Source organism: Lates calcarifer, linkage group LG9 (assembly GCF_001640805.2).
Source record: "Lates calcarifer isolate ASB-BC8 linkage group LG9, TLL_Latcal_v3, whole genome shotgun sequence".
Lineage (NCBI taxonomy): Eukaryota > Metazoa > Chordata > Actinopteri > Centropomidae > Lates > Lates calcarifer.
The window spans coordinates 7922284-7939821 of NC_066841.1; the positions used below are offsets into that span (position 1 = coordinate 7922284).

The 17538-nt window shown below is 39.4% G+C and overlaps 1 protein-coding gene across 1 annotated transcript in view; it reads right to left on the minus strand.

Moving 5' to 3' along the window:
- Positions 1–453: 453 nt before the first annotated feature.
- trabd2a (TraB domain containing 2A) overlaps positions 454–17538 on the minus strand; it is a 56863-nt gene continuing 39778 nt past the window's right edge. The window contains exons 5-8 of the mRNA XM_051072855.1: positions 10626–10716; positions 7347–7351; positions 6562–6823; positions 454–2036 (exon numbers count right to left, since the gene is read on the minus strand). Of these exons, the coding sequence (XP_050928812.1) occupies positions 1829–2036; positions 6562–6823; positions 7347–7351; positions 10626–10716 (566 nt within the window). The 3' untranslated portion in view covers positions 454–1828. The remainder of the gene's footprint in view (positions 2037–6561; positions 6824–7346; positions 7352–10625; positions 10717–17538) is intronic.

Genomic DNA, 17538 nt, shown 5'->3' on the forward strand with positions numbered 1-17538 from the left:
TGGAGTATAAATGAACTTGACTGGCTTTCCTGGTGAGACTTTCATGAAGTCCGAACATGTGTTTTATGTAAGTGTGTTTTTTAAATCTGCTTTTGCTTTCAAATATTTACTGTGTGGATGATGACTATGTTATTCATGTTATTTGCAAATACATGCAGTTAAGCTAATAGTTTAAAGCGTCTATTGATAGGATTTGAATGTCTCACTTGGTGACACCTAGTGGTAGTATCAGAAATGACACTGAGGTAAACTGCCTTTGAATTCCACTTTCACAGGCAGGCAAGCACAAGCAGAGTAGTCCACCCATCATCCTTGCTTATCTATCTTATCTAGTACCATCCCATATTATGAGAGAAGCACTTAAGTGCATGCACCAATACACAATCTCAACTAAATAGGCATAAAGCGGTTTATACTAATGCAAGTCTCTTTGATTTACTCTGCAGCCAAGCATGAACATTAAGATCAGATTTTAATCTAGATAAATAGTTTATTGTTGTCATGGTAATACTATTACACTTATCTCATGCCATATATGAAATGTGAAAGGCTTAAAGCACTATGCTGTATGTGGTCTATCTGTGTAGGCAGCTTTGTGTATTTAAAACGGAGGTATCATTACCATCATAAGCATTTGAAATCATACTTGAAAACATTTGAAATAACACATTTGGACATTGTGGTGACAAAAAAAACATAAAAAACAAGGAATATTTCATATGGTCTACAGCAAAACTATAGTAGTTAAATAAATTAATCCAATGGTCTCTATGTAAAATAACAGGCACTCATTAACATGAATCCTCTCAGCAGACACATACAGCAAAGCGAGTGATAACACTGATACGTATAGTACAATACAATCACCTGTCCCTTCCAAAAATTTCATTTCAGTGAGACACATGACGCACAGGCTATGGTGGTTAGTTCCTGAATTCTTTTCAAAAATATACTGCATATCTATTTATATATTTATATAAACAACAACAAAACTTTTGATAATTTCCATTTTTTTTATAATTCTAAAATACATCTATAATATTTAGAAACAATATGTACAATTTTCCCTCTTTTATGCAACATTCTTCTAAAATGGAAGAATATATTAAGTTCTGAAGAGGAACACCTGTTTGCAAAGCCAGGGGGTTTAAGAGCTGATAGACTTTGTCATATACACACACACACACACACACACACACACACACACACACACACACACACACACACACTCATACAAAGGACATATGGTTCCAGTTGTACTTACTGAAGGTATTTGATATTCAGCAATGGTTTTCATGTTCTCGTGTCCATTCACTGAACAGTCACCGTGAGTGAGAGCTCATATTCTCAGAGGCAGTGAATGCTGAATGATGAGTGTCTACTTAAACAATGTAATCCATAAGAGAACCGACAGGTTGTGTAATGTCTGTGAGATGCCCAACAATACTTCCTGTTTGTGAGCATTCACTTTTCTTTCATGCTGCATACCGTATACTCGCTCCTGCTGGTTATGTAAAATAACTGAAACCTTATGCGACCTTAATGTTCCAAGAAACCTCAGCGTATATGCACTTACATGCTCATGAAGGCCTCAATTTGTAAGAGACATGCTCTATTGACATGATTTACTGTTCCGTCCCCGACAACACAAACTTTATCTAACCCACCATCCATGGAGATTTCATATCTTTTCTCTGTGCTTTTTTGTGAACAGTCTCTGGACTCTTCGCAGCCTCTTCTAGGTCTTATGATACATGATCAGACCTAGTGTTACATGAGCTGATACATGAAACCCAATAAGTCTATACTCAAGAAGGCTGACTGTAAACTAAGGGAATGCAGTCCACATCTGTGGGATCACTGTAAGCAATGTGCAGAGGAAGAAGACAAGTAAAGACGATGTGAAAGCGGAGGCAGGTGAGGCTGAAGGTATGTGGTGGTAGTTGTAATGGCTGTGGACTCTGTCAGGCGGCTGCACTGTGATGTAACCATTGATGATGCGGACCAGGGGGGGAGGCGGGGACTGGACCATAGTACTGTGGAGAGAAGACAAGAGAATAAATAAGAAGAATCTGATTAAGAAGTGTGTCTTGATTCAACTTTCTTCATCTCTTTCTACTTTCTAAAATGTTCAACTTTGTCTGCACTTTTGCTATTCAAACTAATGTTTCAGCTATTGGTTTTAACTTTCAGCTTCTGCATCTACCCTTTCTTTCTGCTAATTTCAGCCATTTTCAGCATTGCTTCAGCGATCGATTCAGCTCTCAGCATTCACACGCATTTTCTAGTTTACTTTTTGTATCTCCTTTTTTGCCTGCATTCTCTTCACTGGTTTGAGGTGGGTGGGGTTCAGCTGCAAAAATGATGTCAAATACTTCTTTGCCCCAGTTAGGATATAGCAACATATAAATAATAATGTGATGACAGTTCTTTTTAAACTGATTTTGGAATGTTTTCCCCTAACTTTAAATTTGACTGTTTATATTCTCATGATTATTTTATGTTATGGAAAAATACTTTGACACAAAGTTTTCAGGAGCTTTAAGCTATCAGGAGCCAATTCATGTACGTTGTGAGCATAATCAATACATTGATTGTAATTCATATATCAAACACTAGTGCCCAGTTTACAATTTTAGGTTTCAAAAATGCATTGAGACAGTCCAAACAAGCACTGCGTAATCATTTTCTGAGCTAAACTCAAAAACCTCCGCATACTCTGAAGTTACAGCACACTGTCTAAGACCTTCTTATTTCCAGACTAATTTCCTTAACATTTTTAAACATGCAGCACTGTGTGTACAGCTGAGCCACTATGCTGTTCTTTGGGATTAAAGGGAAAATCCTGTTGTCGTAGTTGCAGAAGAACAGGCCTCTCTACATATTGTCCACAACTGCCTGAGAAAATATGCAGACTGCAGGAAGTAAACAATGGAAATATTAATGATGATGAAAGCTAAAAAGGAAAATTTCTCGACATTGGAATCTACTGTACTGCAAGAGACTTTAATGACATAAATCCCCTGGGCGTGCACCTCATTGATCAGCTCATGGCTATAAACCAACTGCATGCAAGTTTTTACTTTCTTTTTTTCCTCCCTTCTTCTCTTCATATTACATATTCTGTCTGCCCATGTTTGGCTGTCTCTATTTCTCTCTTTATCTGTCCTTTTCTAAACAAGTCTGGCAATTAAATCATTTCTGCTCTCCTGTTTGATGCCGAGCCTGCGGTGCTCGTGTGGTTTTGACTGGGACGTGGCCAGGCAAAACAAACACACAAGTTCCTGAAGTTGGGATCTCCAGATACCAGTGGGCTGCGATGGCAATTTGACACAGCATTACAACATTCAATATTAAAGAAAACTGACTGCAAGACAGTGTTTCCATTTTACTGGATTATGTTTTAGTGGGAAAAATGTTTCAACGTTAAGAAAAATGAAAACAAGTCTTTCATAATATCAGAACAGAAACTAAATCACGTCCCAGCCCTAAATTTCCATCATTATTTCTCATCCTGACTATGTCTGCCTGCAGACATAAATGAGAGTATGCTTAGAGGGATCATTGTGGACAAATGATCTTGAGTTTGGATGGCCGACTGCAGTCTCCGAAGCTGGACACGTTGGAAAAGTTTGGAGAATTAAATTCCAGTCAAAACAAGATTGTTAAAATACTAAAAGTCAGTGAAATGAGACAATCCCTGCATAACACAATAGATATCAGTGACAAGCTCACAAGTTTCAAAAAAAATATTCAAGTAGGTCTTTACATGTTGAGAGAAAGCCTTGGGTAATTTTTAGGTTATGAAGAAAGTTTATTTAGGTTTGAGGGCCTGGAGAGACGCAGGGAAACCAGGTGTGACACATCACTCTGTGGCCATGCATCAAACACAACAGAGAACTGTGGCGCTGTAGCTGCTTCTGTTTTTTTGGTCTTCCTCTCTCCTTTTCTCACCCGGCCACCTTTTCAGACATTAAAATATACAAAGACGTGCACCGTGTACACTTCGTAACATGTGTACACAAACAGTCTGTTTCCTCCCTGTTCGAAATGCAGGCTCGCTCAGAAAGAGAGAAAACATCTCTGCAGACATAATGTACACAAACGTTCACAAACCTCCTCTGTTCTCCTGTGAAGAACAGACGCTACATAGTTGGATTTTTCTTTCCGTTACCAATTTGAAGTAGTCCATACTGTACATAGAAAAATAGCATGTTCATACTGGGGTAAAAAATCACCACATGCTTAAGGGCAGAGTCCTGCACGCGTCCAATTTTGCGAAACCATACCTGCGGGTTAGCCGCAATTATTCCTAATAATTTCCAAACCCTGTAAGACTGCAACCATTTATTACCATGTGACAATCACCATTTAGAAATCATTGGTGTAATTGCAGACTAAATGGAAATAAAAAAGTTTGCAACACCAGACTTTATTTTCATTTCTTTTTCTATTTAATTTCTAATTGCTCCTGTTTGTTTCCCGAGTGGTCTGTCCACACCCAGTGGACTCTGCTCGAGGGTCCCACAGCATCAACGCCCATAATTCACTGACTCTATCAACATGACCTAAATTGATCATCTGCCAAAAGTCTTAAGATGCTGGAGATGGATGCACTAATGCACCGCACTCCTCCAATGCAACTTGTCATCTGCTCACAGAGGATCACCTTGACAGAATCTAACCACTGGCCAGGCTGTCAGGCTATCAACACTTTCAGGCTAACATATTCACACCAACAAACAGTTTGAAGTCTCTAGTTCACCTGATCTGCATGTCTTTGGACTGTGGGAAGAAAGCAAGGGACACACACAGAACGAAGTAGGGCTGAATGTCAAATCCTGGAGCTTGTTACTATGAGATGACTGTGCTGAGCACTGAGCTTTCATGCTGCCAAATTCAATCTGCTATAAAGAGAATCTAAAGCTGTATAAAGTGTATGTGTGAAGGGGGAAGGGTAAGAGAAAGAGCAGTGGGAAATAAAACCAAGGCACATGGGATGCAAGGCCAGATTCAGGACATGTATAGACATTTTAGGAATGATGACCTCAGATTTCAAATATTGTGCTCAAATGACATGTCTAATGGTAGCAACAGCAATGAAAGGGCCATGGTTTATGTTCCTGTGTCAACAGTCCAAATCTTCATCTGTATAATATTAATATTAGCCACAGTAAACAAGCTCTATGTTCCACACAAATTAAGTAAATACAAGGAGTCCGGGAGGCCCCACTGACTCAGCATGCAAACACACGCTCATTCAGGAGGAAGACAAAAGAAAAGGAAATAAAAGATCATACAGATTTAATCTGATTAATCCTTCACTAAGAACCAAAATCTCCTTTTCTGGCTGTATTTCTTAGCAGAACTGGATATACATAGCTACAAAAAATATTCTAATGTTTAAAGTGCGGGGTAAATGAGTTAGAGTTTCAACCTCATTAATATGAGCTGACTCAGGTGATTTTGCCCAAAAGCATTCTTAGACGTGACTTTCAGGCTGATAAATGTGCCCTTAATTCAATTTCCCCCAAGAGTATTGGAGACAATGAGGTATGACTTTAAATGAGCTGAAGGAGTTTTAGCTGTAAAATATATATTTACAATTATTAGTCAGTGAGGGGTTGGTCTGATGGTTCAGTGGTTTGTGGCTTACGTATGAAGACTGCATGTTCTCCTTCTGTTTGCGAGGGTTTCCTTCACTTGCTCTGGTTTCCTCCCACAGTGAAAAGATGTGTGAGTCGGCGGGTGAACTGGAAACTCTAATTTGCCCGAAAGTGTGAATGAATGTGGTTGTCTGTTCATATGTGTTGGCCCTTTGGTAGATTATGCATCTCACAGATACATGCTGAGATAGCCTCCAACTCTGAACAAGATAAGTGGGTGTAGAAAATGAATGGATGGATGGAGGGTCAAATTCACTTTTTCTGCTCCCTGCCCACGTGCAAAATCACATCCACAAAAATATAACATTTTGCCCTTACAACCAGCCGGGGGAATTTTCAGCACAGTGGACCACACCTTATGCGGAGGTCTCCTTTTTGTCTGAAAGGTGAGCTTGTTTTGTTGTCCGGTTAGTCCCTGCCTGGAGCTACTGTGAGACCAAAACCGGATACTTAGTAGGAATTCCCAGGCTGCTATTTTCACTTCCAAGACACTTATACCAGCTACAAACTAGTTTGGACTTACACCACACTGCAGGGTGTGTGTGTGTGTATGTGTTGAAGTGTGTGCAGGCTTCATGAAGGGTATGGTGATACGATATGGTGGCTGTTTGAGCCTGCGGCACCACGCCAGTTTTATTCGAAAGCCAAAACTGCATGATACATTCCAATTTCCTCTCCCTCGCTGTCACATGCCCTCTATCTGTCTTCCCTGAACTAAAACCATTACATTCTTTTCTTTCCTTTTGTCTTCATGTCTGGCCTTTCATCTCACCTTTTCTACATTTCCCCTCATCCCTTTATCACAATAAAAGAGACAAGTCATTCGTGACAAATACATAGAGAAACATGACCCCCATGGACCCTCATTTTTTCATTCCTCTTTCTTTCCTCTTACCTCTCCTCTATGCGAACCCAAAGGTCGTTGAAATGCCGGTGCCGCTGCTTCTTCTGCTTGTTCCTCCTCTTTTTCTTCAGCATCTTCCTCTCGGCTTTTTCCAGCAGCTCCAGGCTATCTGGTGGCAGGAGCATGTGGGGTAACAGATCATCCTCCAGGGGATGGCCCTGATCCTCATCTTTGTGGGGGAGCTCATGGAGGAAAGGCTCCAGGAGAGGGGATTCATCGTAGTGGTCCTCAGACTCTGGTCTAGATGATCGATCTCCTGGACGATACACATCACAGGAACGTTAGATACTTTTTAAAGAGAGAAGCAAGAGAGGCACTTTATCACAGCATGTGCTGTTTACTCTGTAATCCTGTAAAAAATGAGACTAATTTATGCCCACACATACATTCACTGAGTTTGGTTTGGAAAATGAGCCACCCTACCTCAGGATGAGGATTTTAGGATTGTATCCCACCTGAGGTTCTGCACATCTGACCGTTAAAGGAAGTCTTTACCAAAATCTTGTATCTTTTAAATATTAGCTGGCTGTGAGTTATAAGATCTTGAACAAATGGATTAATGGAAGGGAGATGGATTATACTGCAGGAGTGGTTTCTATGGATGATTTGATACGTTTTAAAATGTTTTTTGCTGTGACTTTTAGCTTCCTTTGTCCATTAGTGTGAATCCAAACTGACTAGTCGTCCACAAAGCAACAAGCTACAAACAAATTTCTCTGGAGTATTCTTTTAATTTGACTGGTTGAGTGTGGATGTGCTATTGACATAGGGGGCACTTCCACTGAAGAAAGGACAGGTGCAAGCCCAGCCAAATAAACTTTAGGGAAAAGAAAGCAATGGAAATGAGAGGAAAGGAACAGAAAGGAAAAGACAAAAAAGGAGGAATTCTTGCCATGTAAGAACAGGATGTTGTAGGTGTTCCAAGAACCAGTACACAGTCTAATAGAGAACATATCCAAGATTTTCTGGAAAAACAAATTAAAGGTCCAGAAAGGGAAGTATGAGCGTAAAACCAAAATTCATCTTTTTGATTAAAAACATTTGTGCTTCTGATGAGCTGCTGGCTATCTCTAATGAGGTCAGTAACAATCACCATGCATGAAGATGCACACACATACATGCACAAATTTTCAGACCAGACCTGGAATGAACTCATACTGATCATAAAGACAGCTAATACACCTCAACAGAATATATTTAATTCAGATATATTTATATAAGTTTTGGTATAACTCTACAGTTTAGTTTTGGACCTACAGTTGCAGACCCAAGTCCTGTGTGAATGTTGAATTCCAGGAATTAACCCAAGGCAGCTGCTGTGTATGAATGGGTCAAATGCGTGTTCATTTCAGGCTCATAATCCTGCATCAAACACCGGGTTTGTGTGTGAGATTAGATTCACTAACTCACTCACTCACAGAACAAGAACATAGATCTGCAGTGAGATAGCCACCCGCAGCGTGCCATGGTAGACTGCACTACATGCGTCACAGCAGGAGGTAGGAGTCCTGCCTGGGTTGGCCTTTTCAACAACTCTTCATTGGTGGCCAGTGGGGGTTTTGTCAGATTTTATCTGTGGAACGATCTATTTAGTGGAAACAGCAGAAGACATGCGAAAATCCCAAAGAACATCAATGGATGCTTTTTTTTGTTGTTGCTATAACAGAAAATCCAAACAAGAGATCCCTATTGGGAGATACTGTGCCTTGTGGTGTCTGATGACAAGATGGTCACGTAGCTTTGTATTCATTTAACAAAAGGAAAATAATGCTTGATATCTCAAACATCTCAAATAAACCCTAATAAATAATAAACAACTCACCCACACAATGTTTCACCACACCAGGGCTGAGCAAAAGCTTTGATTTAGGCCACATTCTGCATATATCAGTGGATGACCATGGATTCAGTTTTGCTTCTTTTCAAATGCTCAACACTCAATGAGAGGGCTGAAATCAAACTTTTTATTCCCGCAGGACTGTGTTGTACCCAGACACCAACTGCTTCAATACTGCAACAAAGAACCCGTGGGACACAGCTGCCAAAGTTGTGTGTGTTACGTGTCATGTGATTTTCTATTCACAGCTGCTATCATGCAGTCTCCACAGTATGGGTGGAGAATAGCAGGTCAGATCAAACTGGGCTCATAATAAATGTTTGAGAGAAAAAGTTCAGTTGGAAATGTTTTCCAGCATGTCTCACAAGGTAAAAGGCAATTTTCATAGAATACTGACTGCACAAAATACATCAAAACAACTTTCATCTAATATTCATTTGTGTTGCACCTACTTTAGAATGGGGGTGGAGATGATTATATTGTGATATCAGAGTCAAAGTGTATGCCTTTAAAAATGTTTGATGCCTCTTTTTTTATCAGTATAACACAGTGTCTAAATAGAAGGCACAGTGTGGGCAGTATGTTGGCAGAGCAGCAGCAGCTCTGGGGCTCAGTCTGTCTACATAGGAGGTGTTCAGGCAGAGTACTGAGCGTAGGTCAGCAGTGTTTTGGAAGTGCTCAGAGCCCATTACACATTCAAATGCCATAAAAACACAGGAAAATAGACTTAAAGTGTAAAAAAAATACTCTTCAGGTCACTTTTACAGGCGTGTAGGATGAGTAGAACTTGTGCTGTTTTGGAGCCTGTGTAGACAGTAGGATTGATTAAAGCAGAAGTATATCTGTTCTGTCAGATGCGTGTGAGGTGCACAACTTAAAACACAGCTGAAACACTTTCTTTTCTCAGTAGTGGTCTGGGCCTGGCTATTTATTTTCGTTTTAGTGATCACCAGCTTCCACACTAAAATGAGCCTCTTATGTGATTAGCAGATTAGTGGTTCATTGCCAGTAAAAAGCCAAAATAATGAACTCCCCAGTCTCAATAGGGCACGTAAATGAATAAAACTATGACAAACTTCAAAGTGATATGATGAGATAAATATCCCTGTTTAGGGACATTTGGAGTGAATGAGCCCTCAAAAAAGGAGAATTACTCAACAGATAACTACTGAGTGCAGTTTCTGATTATTTGCAGACAACACATTTCTCATAAGGGCTGAAGCAGAACTTAAACATCTGTTTTGGAGTCCGCAAATGAACACAGACCAAACTGAGGAGTTGCGCTTACTTGGAAAATGATTTCAGATTTGAAATACAGTCAGTGAAAAAGTTGAGAGAAATATATACTGCTGTCAGGGACATGAGGCAGCAGTTGCACTGTAAAATGTGGCCTGGACATGAAACCTTATACCCATTTAAGTGATAAAATATGGGCTTTCGAGTTTTACAGACTTGTGTTTTCAGAAGAAATTGAAATGTGCAACAACTATGGTGAAACATAATATTTTCTGCCTTGTTCTAAATCCAACGCTTCTTTCTTCCTCAGTCTCTCCTGTCTTCTCATATCTCAAATATTTCTTCTGCTTTCTATGGAGAAATATTACCTCAAAATTATATAATCTCAAACCAGTTCATAAAACTTCCTGGAACAGAGAAAGAGCTGAACAGATAACCCCCTTATATTTGTCTCTTTGAAATATGTCTGTCATCATAAATCATTTTCAGATTTTGAAAGATTCTGTGTTGATTGGCTTGAACTTAAATCAGTCAAAAGCTATTCACCATTTCCTGTGTTCTGTGGCACAATTACCAAATCATTACTATGCAGTTTTAAGTATTTAAAGGATTTTTGGCAGTTTAACTCTGGATATTAGTCAAAGAAGAAATTCAGCGAGTTGGAGTTCTGTAGCTCTGGAGAGAGCTATTGGAATTTTTTTTAAATTATTTTTATTAAGAGAGAAAAAAGCAAGGTCTGTGTTGCATAAAAGTAAAATGATTATTAAAAAACCAAGCTTTTGATTTCAGAAAGATACATTTCAGCAATTTTGTAAAATTAGAAGCTCATATAATATTAGGGGATTAGTTACATTTGCACCACGTATTGCCATAATAAATCACAAAATACACTGTGTCAACTGTGTGTGTGTGTGTATGTGTGTGTGTGTGTGTGTGTGTGCGCGCAAGTGTGTGTTTAAGGGCATTTTAGCAGTAAATTTACCTGTTTATGGGTTGCCCAGCAGGGGTGTGCTCCACTTCGTATCCCTGGCGACGAAGCACATCAATGACTGTATTGTTGCCGAGAAAGTGACCTGCAAGCAGAACAAGAAAGAGAAGTGATGACCTCCGCTTTTGAATGCTAATGATGAGTTTTACTGCAAGCAGATGGAAACAAGACATTTACTATGCCTCTAACTGCACTGTGTCATAAAGAAAAGTAAAATCAAGTTCTATATGACTAACTATAATTTTAATATAGAAATAAAAGTGATGGAGGCCATAGGACAAAGAGGAGAAGCCGCCCCATCCTGTAACATCAACTCATGATGACAAACACACTCGTAAACACACACTGAGCTCAGGCAGGGGGCATAGTTTCACAATGCTCATGTTGTTTTCGTGCTATGTCCTGAAGTAGTAGTTACAGCATGTAACTATCTGTGAAACCATAAAATGTTTTTCTATTTCGTTTTGTGTACATATTAAACAAACATGATACAACATGTTCATTTTATCAAAGCTCTTTCTACCTCTTTATCGCGCTTCCTGTATTTTTGATCAGTCTTCATTCACTCCCCCCGCCCCCCCAACACACACACATATCATTATATCTCCTTCCTTCCCCTCTTCCATTTTCATTTCTCCGCTCTCCATCTTTCTTATCTTTTAACTTCCCCTCTTCTCCCTTTTTCCTGTCTCTCTCACTCTGACCCTCTCAGCTAGGTGAAGTGGGGGCATTGAGGCTTCAGGTTGCCATGTCAAGAGGTCTCCATTCTTCCCCTCACTCTGACAAAGGGGAGCAGGGGCCCATTGTTTGAGCCTGCTCAGCCGTGGCACCACGGAGCTGTGTAAACAATGAGCCCTGGCACTTTAATCTGGCCCAGAGCCATCGATAGAGAGAGGGTGGCCTAGATGCACTATGGGTGCCATGATGCTACACCGTCTCTAGAACTAATAAGTGTATATAACTGCCACAGAAAAGCAGGGGGGTAGGTAGTAGGGGGTACTACTGTGCAATATTAACATTTAATAACCTTTTAAATGAATCTTCTTGGTAAATGTGAGTGAATTGTGTCTGCTTAGTCACTCTAGTATCACGACTATCAAGCTTTTTGGACCTTTCAAAAAGTGGCAAGCAATGTATCTGCTTTTATGTTGTATTTAGTTGTTTATGGTGCGTTTAATTAGAAAAATACTGACTTACATTTTATTGTTTCTTGGAGTTTGGGTGCGCTTTCCTAATTTAGGTTCTCTAAATAATCTAAGAGTTCCTGTGAGAGAATGGTCAACAGCTACTATGCAAAAGCCACATTGCATTTATTTTTATTTTAATCCTCATCAATATAGGTGGTCAAGCTAAACGAATAGCCAGCAGCCCTTCAACTCTGCATGGGGGGTTGGAAATGAGAGCGAGCTAGAGAGACAGAGGCAGAGTTTTCCAGCCTGCTCACGTTTAGAAACAACTCAGCTTGATTTATGTGAGTTTACGTCAGGGGATTAAGGTGGGACAAATGGAGCTGTTCAACACAATGTAGGGCCACAGAAGGGAGGGCGGACTTCAAAACTTCAAAGGGACATAGAACTACACACACTGACACAGACACACACACATACACAAACTCAAATAGAAGGCAAACAGTCAATTCTGTCATGTTCCTAAAGGCTTCATTGTGTTTTGGGGGATGGAGTGTGTATTTGAAGAGTTGAATTAAAATAATGAAAATATTGTTGTGACTGATGACGGCACAAAAAAACTAGAGATGCAAAGAACTGAAAAGTGACTTGTCTATGACCTTACACTGTTTACTATTTTAACTTAACTCTAATAGTAGAGACAATGGTGGGTTTTCATCAAATATGTTCATCTATATACTACCACGCTACGCCATTTTTCACAAGATAAAACAATTACACCATTTTTACTCTCTTTTTTTGAAAGGTCATATGTCTTAAACATAAAAAAGATGAATTTAAGGCAAATACCATTCTGCAAACATTTCACATGAGCACCATTCCACCATAACAAGAACATGTTTCATATTTTTTTGGGGGGGGGGCCTGCCAAAACAAAATTCAGACATCTTGAATTAAGAATGATTGATGCCCTGGAAAGAGGCAGAAAGTATAGGAACTGAAAACTATGTTCCAGAAGGTGTGCATGTCCCAGATATTGGGCCTCATGTATGATGTAGCCTTTGGCAACTTACATGAACAGTGAGGCTTAAATATGCCAGGTGATTTGTGGCAAATGCCTCTCTCTCGCTCTGCTAATAATTAGTACCAAGCAATGCATTAGTCTTAGTTTATGTCAGACAGAAAAAAAAAAAAAAAACACACTGCATTACGGAACAAGAGATGACATATCCCTATAATCAGTAATATTCCTCAAATCACCTTGTTAATTTCAAATAATTTACATGCTGCTGGTGTATACAAATGCCCCCCCCCGTGGCATCAATATCAACTCTGGGGCCATGTTGATGTTTTGAGAGCTTTAGGACTTGCACAGTGACTCACTACAGTACCAAACTACTTCCATATTTACTTTTTCTACTTTAATTCTTCCACATTTTCTTCAAAACAACGCACGCATGATAACTGTAAAAATAAAAACTGCTGTATTAAGATTGGTTCCACCACACTGGTTTCACAGATGTTTCCATTGCATGGCTTTGTTAAACATGTTGACTCAGAGAATCACAATCAGTTTTTCTGGTTATTGGTTGTCTCACGGCAAATCAAAATAAAAACATTTCTTTGTAGCCTGGCTTTAAACAGTTGCAGGTGTTCATTCTCAAAGAATTTTTATTTGATCATTTGAAATTCTGGGAATAATTTCAGCTGTCTCTGCTACATCACATTAATAAATGAATTTGAATTGTTTTGATCTCTAGATTTTACAGAGATCCACCTTAAAGGCCCAAAATGTGTCCCTTCAGTGTGGCTGTAGGTTCTCTCTATATAAGTCTCACCAGTATTCATGTTCATTTAGGATCCTGTGAGACTGGCAGCCCATGTTAGAGCCCAACCCATAGTTTAAGAAACACACTTCTGGAGTGACACCTGTGACATCTGACATATATTTCCACAGATTATTTATTTAGGCCAATTTCATACATTTTCATCTATGAAATGGGCCAAAAATATGTATACCCATACACAATATGTTCACTGTATGTCTTTCCAGCAGCACTGAGAGAGGGGAGATGGTAGAGATAAAGACCGGGGACAGAACTGAAAGCTCTCATTCACAGCCCATTCATGCATACATGGGACCACTAGGTTGGAGGGTCACAGATTAGCTCATGTCATGGTTATAAAAACTTACAACGTTTCTATATGTTTATAGAGCATTTCTTTGATATGACAGCTTCTTTAACAATCTACAACACTGTCTAACGATGAATAAAGTACAACACAAAAAATCTTGTCTTTCAAAGCCTTCCTGTAACTCCACAGTGTCTCCTGTAAAATATGTGTATGTACTAATTTGCTTGGCCAAATATATTTTGGACAAACAAACATAATTGCTGCCTTGATTACATTCAGTAGCAATGATTTTGCCAGTTGAGAAAGTGGAACGCTCTTGTGTTCCATGGAGGTTGTAGGGAGGAGGTAGGGGCGTACGATGCAGGACATTTACACCAGAGGCTGGGGTTTGCACCCTGTGGCCCATGTGTTGTTAAAACTGAAAAAGTAAAAATCCTGTGCTTCAAATCAAAGTTGACTTTTTCAAACATCTAGCCAAGACCACAGTCTTTTCCAAACCTTGACCAAGTCTTTTAAGTTAACATGGCATAAACACAGAGTTGCCAGGAGTGGACATTGTGATGGAAACAACGAAATATGTTGACTGCAAACATTTTGCAGATGCTGTACATCTAATACAAATGTTCTCTTGCTGAGAAGAATATAATCTGGCTGCACTGAATTTCCCACAAAAAGATTTGCTACTGCAACACTGTTTTATATCTGTGATTTTTAAGAGACAGGGTTGAATGATTCATTTATGTACAGCAGCACCTCTCGATCCCTCTCCTCCAAATCATTGTCTGCTGACATACAGTATATGGGGCGAGAGTGCCCTACAGTTTTGAAATGACAGTGAACTTTTCCTGTATTAAACCACACCACAGTCTTCCCCTAAGCTTAACCAAAGTGCTTTTGTTGCCTAAACCCAACCACAGACGGGACTCAGGATGCGAACCCTGGCGTCTGATGTGACACTTGTGCGCTTTGTGTGCACGTCATCCACCCTAAACATGTCCTTGTGACACTGCTGCCATTAATAAATGTAGCTCTTCATTTGTTCTAAAACTATGGTGCCCCTGCACATCGAAAAAGTGTACTAAGGGAGTAACTGGTGCAATAAAAAGTGGCGCCAAGGAATCCAAACCAAGTATCCATATGTGATGAGCTAGGAGTGAGAATGTGTTGACCTGGCTGCCACGCATGCCTAATATATCACTGCCTTGCCTTGAGGAACATATTATTCTTTCAATTTGACAATGTAAGCACTGAATGTGAGGGACAGGATGGAAAAAAAATGGAGCTGTAAATTTGAAAGAAAATAAATGATACATGTATCTTTCCTAAAACAGATTTGCCTTGATTTTACACAAAGCCTCTCTGCACACCTGCACTCAGGCAGAGAAATACAAGATGGGAGCCATGGCAGTGTTCGTCCTTAAAAAGACATCCAGTCGCCACAATCAGCGGCTCAAATTATTAGAACATATGGTAAGCCTTAAATAACGTTCCTTTTCCATACACATCAATATTTACATTACAACTTGTAACCAGGGCTCAAGCAGCAGTTCTCATAACATTACAGCATGTTGGATAAACAAACGCTACAGGCAGCACTGAGGCCATTCGGCCCCATATAGCCTTTTCTAGCTGTTTATGTACACACGTTCCCTGCTATAGTGAGCTCGTCTCAGCAGCCCATGATCACCACTACTGAGCACTGAATGAATCCTTTTACTGAAGATGACAATGAGATGTCTGGTGATTTCCTGAATCTTTAATATGCAGTGTTTTAAATTGTTGATGCTGATGACATAAAGCCACAAGCATTTGGTTTGAACATACCTTGAGAAACTGGCCAATTTTTTAGGCTTTCTATTCTTGTGTAGCTACTTGATACTACCGTGGTTTTAGGAACATCAGTCGTGCATAGTGTAATGTATGTGCAACTAGATGTTAGCTTTTGACATTTCTAGGACGTCGGAAGTACTAACCAGCCAGAGATTTTACTGGAAAATCACTGTTTTGGCTCACTGATCTGCTAACAGTCAGGCAAAACCCCAGTGTCTTCAACTGTCAAGGAGGCGCAGCCATCCATAAAAGTGACAGTCATGTCAGAGACAAATAACAGGAAAATTACTGGTTATCCACTGGCATAAAGATCATACAGTCGTCCTGGTGTTTTTCAAACAATGCCAGCTCTATATTAACACACATATCAAGTGTCTGGAAATGCAGGCTATGCTTACATAGTGCTTCTTCTTATCCCTGGTTGAATCATACGGTTTTATGTCTTTGACAGGCAGTCAATTCCTCCCTGTATTAGATTTAAACCTCATATATTATCAGTCGAGTGCAATTTGTTTGAGAAGAACAGGACACTGTTGGCAATAGTCTAAAAAAAGACACAATATGATTAAATACTGTCAAGCTAGTTGAGAATAATTACATGTGGTAGCATCTTTGACAGAGGACATCAGTCTTTACTTCATTATTCTTTAATTTAGTTGGAAGAATAAAAATTTACATAGTAGACATTTAAAGAAAAACAGGCTTCATGCCCAGTAGTTTTTCTTTTATGGAGAGGCTGTACTAATGCTCTGCACTGTTTTGAGCTAAATAAACTAAAATAAAATATAATATACTTTACTACTTTTGCTAATAGTGTTAACATTTGCCAATTAGTACTTAACACAGTATATGTGAGACAAATTTCCATTTTGTCCTGATGATGGTGCTAAAAGGAAAGTTGAAGGATCCCCAAAGTTACTACAGTTCATCCTGAGGGGAACATGAATATCTGTACCAAATTTCATAGAAATCCCTCCAATAGCCTTCAAGGCACTTCACTCAAAACCATGAATATCAACCTCATAGCACTGGTGGAAAAGTCAGGGGATCACCAAAGTTCATTAGGATTCAAACTCTGGGCGCCACGGATAACTGTCCCAAATTTCGTGGCAATCCATCTAAAGCGGTAGACTGACCGATAAACTGACACTGCAATCCTGCTAGTGTGGCTAAAAACGTTAGAAGGCGACAAGATGGGAATGCATCAGAGAGGCACTGAGTGTTTATATAAAGAGATCTTAACCACAATTCAATTACTAGAAGGCAGCAGTATTTTTTTAAAGTGAAACTTTCATACTTCATGTAATGTTGCCAACTTGTGGTGTTGAGACCTAAGAGTCTCTTAACGTTAATATAATATTCATCCTTGCAGGCACCAAGATTCTTTACCACTGGATGTGCCGTGGAAAAAATAGTTTCAAAAATGAATGTTTTTGCCTGGAATCAATTTAGTGTGATGTTACTTGCAACTATATGTTGTCATTTTGATCCCAAGTGCCTCAAGGATAAGGATACTCTTAATATAATAGCATTGGGGAGGGAAGTGAGTAGCCAAAACCAAGACGTATTTGGTTAAATTAGTCTGCACATAAGCAAAAAAATCTTGCACCGTCATTGGTTCAAGCCGGTCCAAAACCTACAGCATATTAAATTTTAGCTCCAATCTGTTGCATCTCCCAGTTCTCCCTCTTCTGCACCATTTCTCATAAAAAGAAATGGTAGACTTTAAAAACAAAACTACATATGATTGAGCCCACTTATGTGCACACAGTGAGGTAGAATTGGAGAAGTCCAGTTTAAGGGTTAAACCGCAG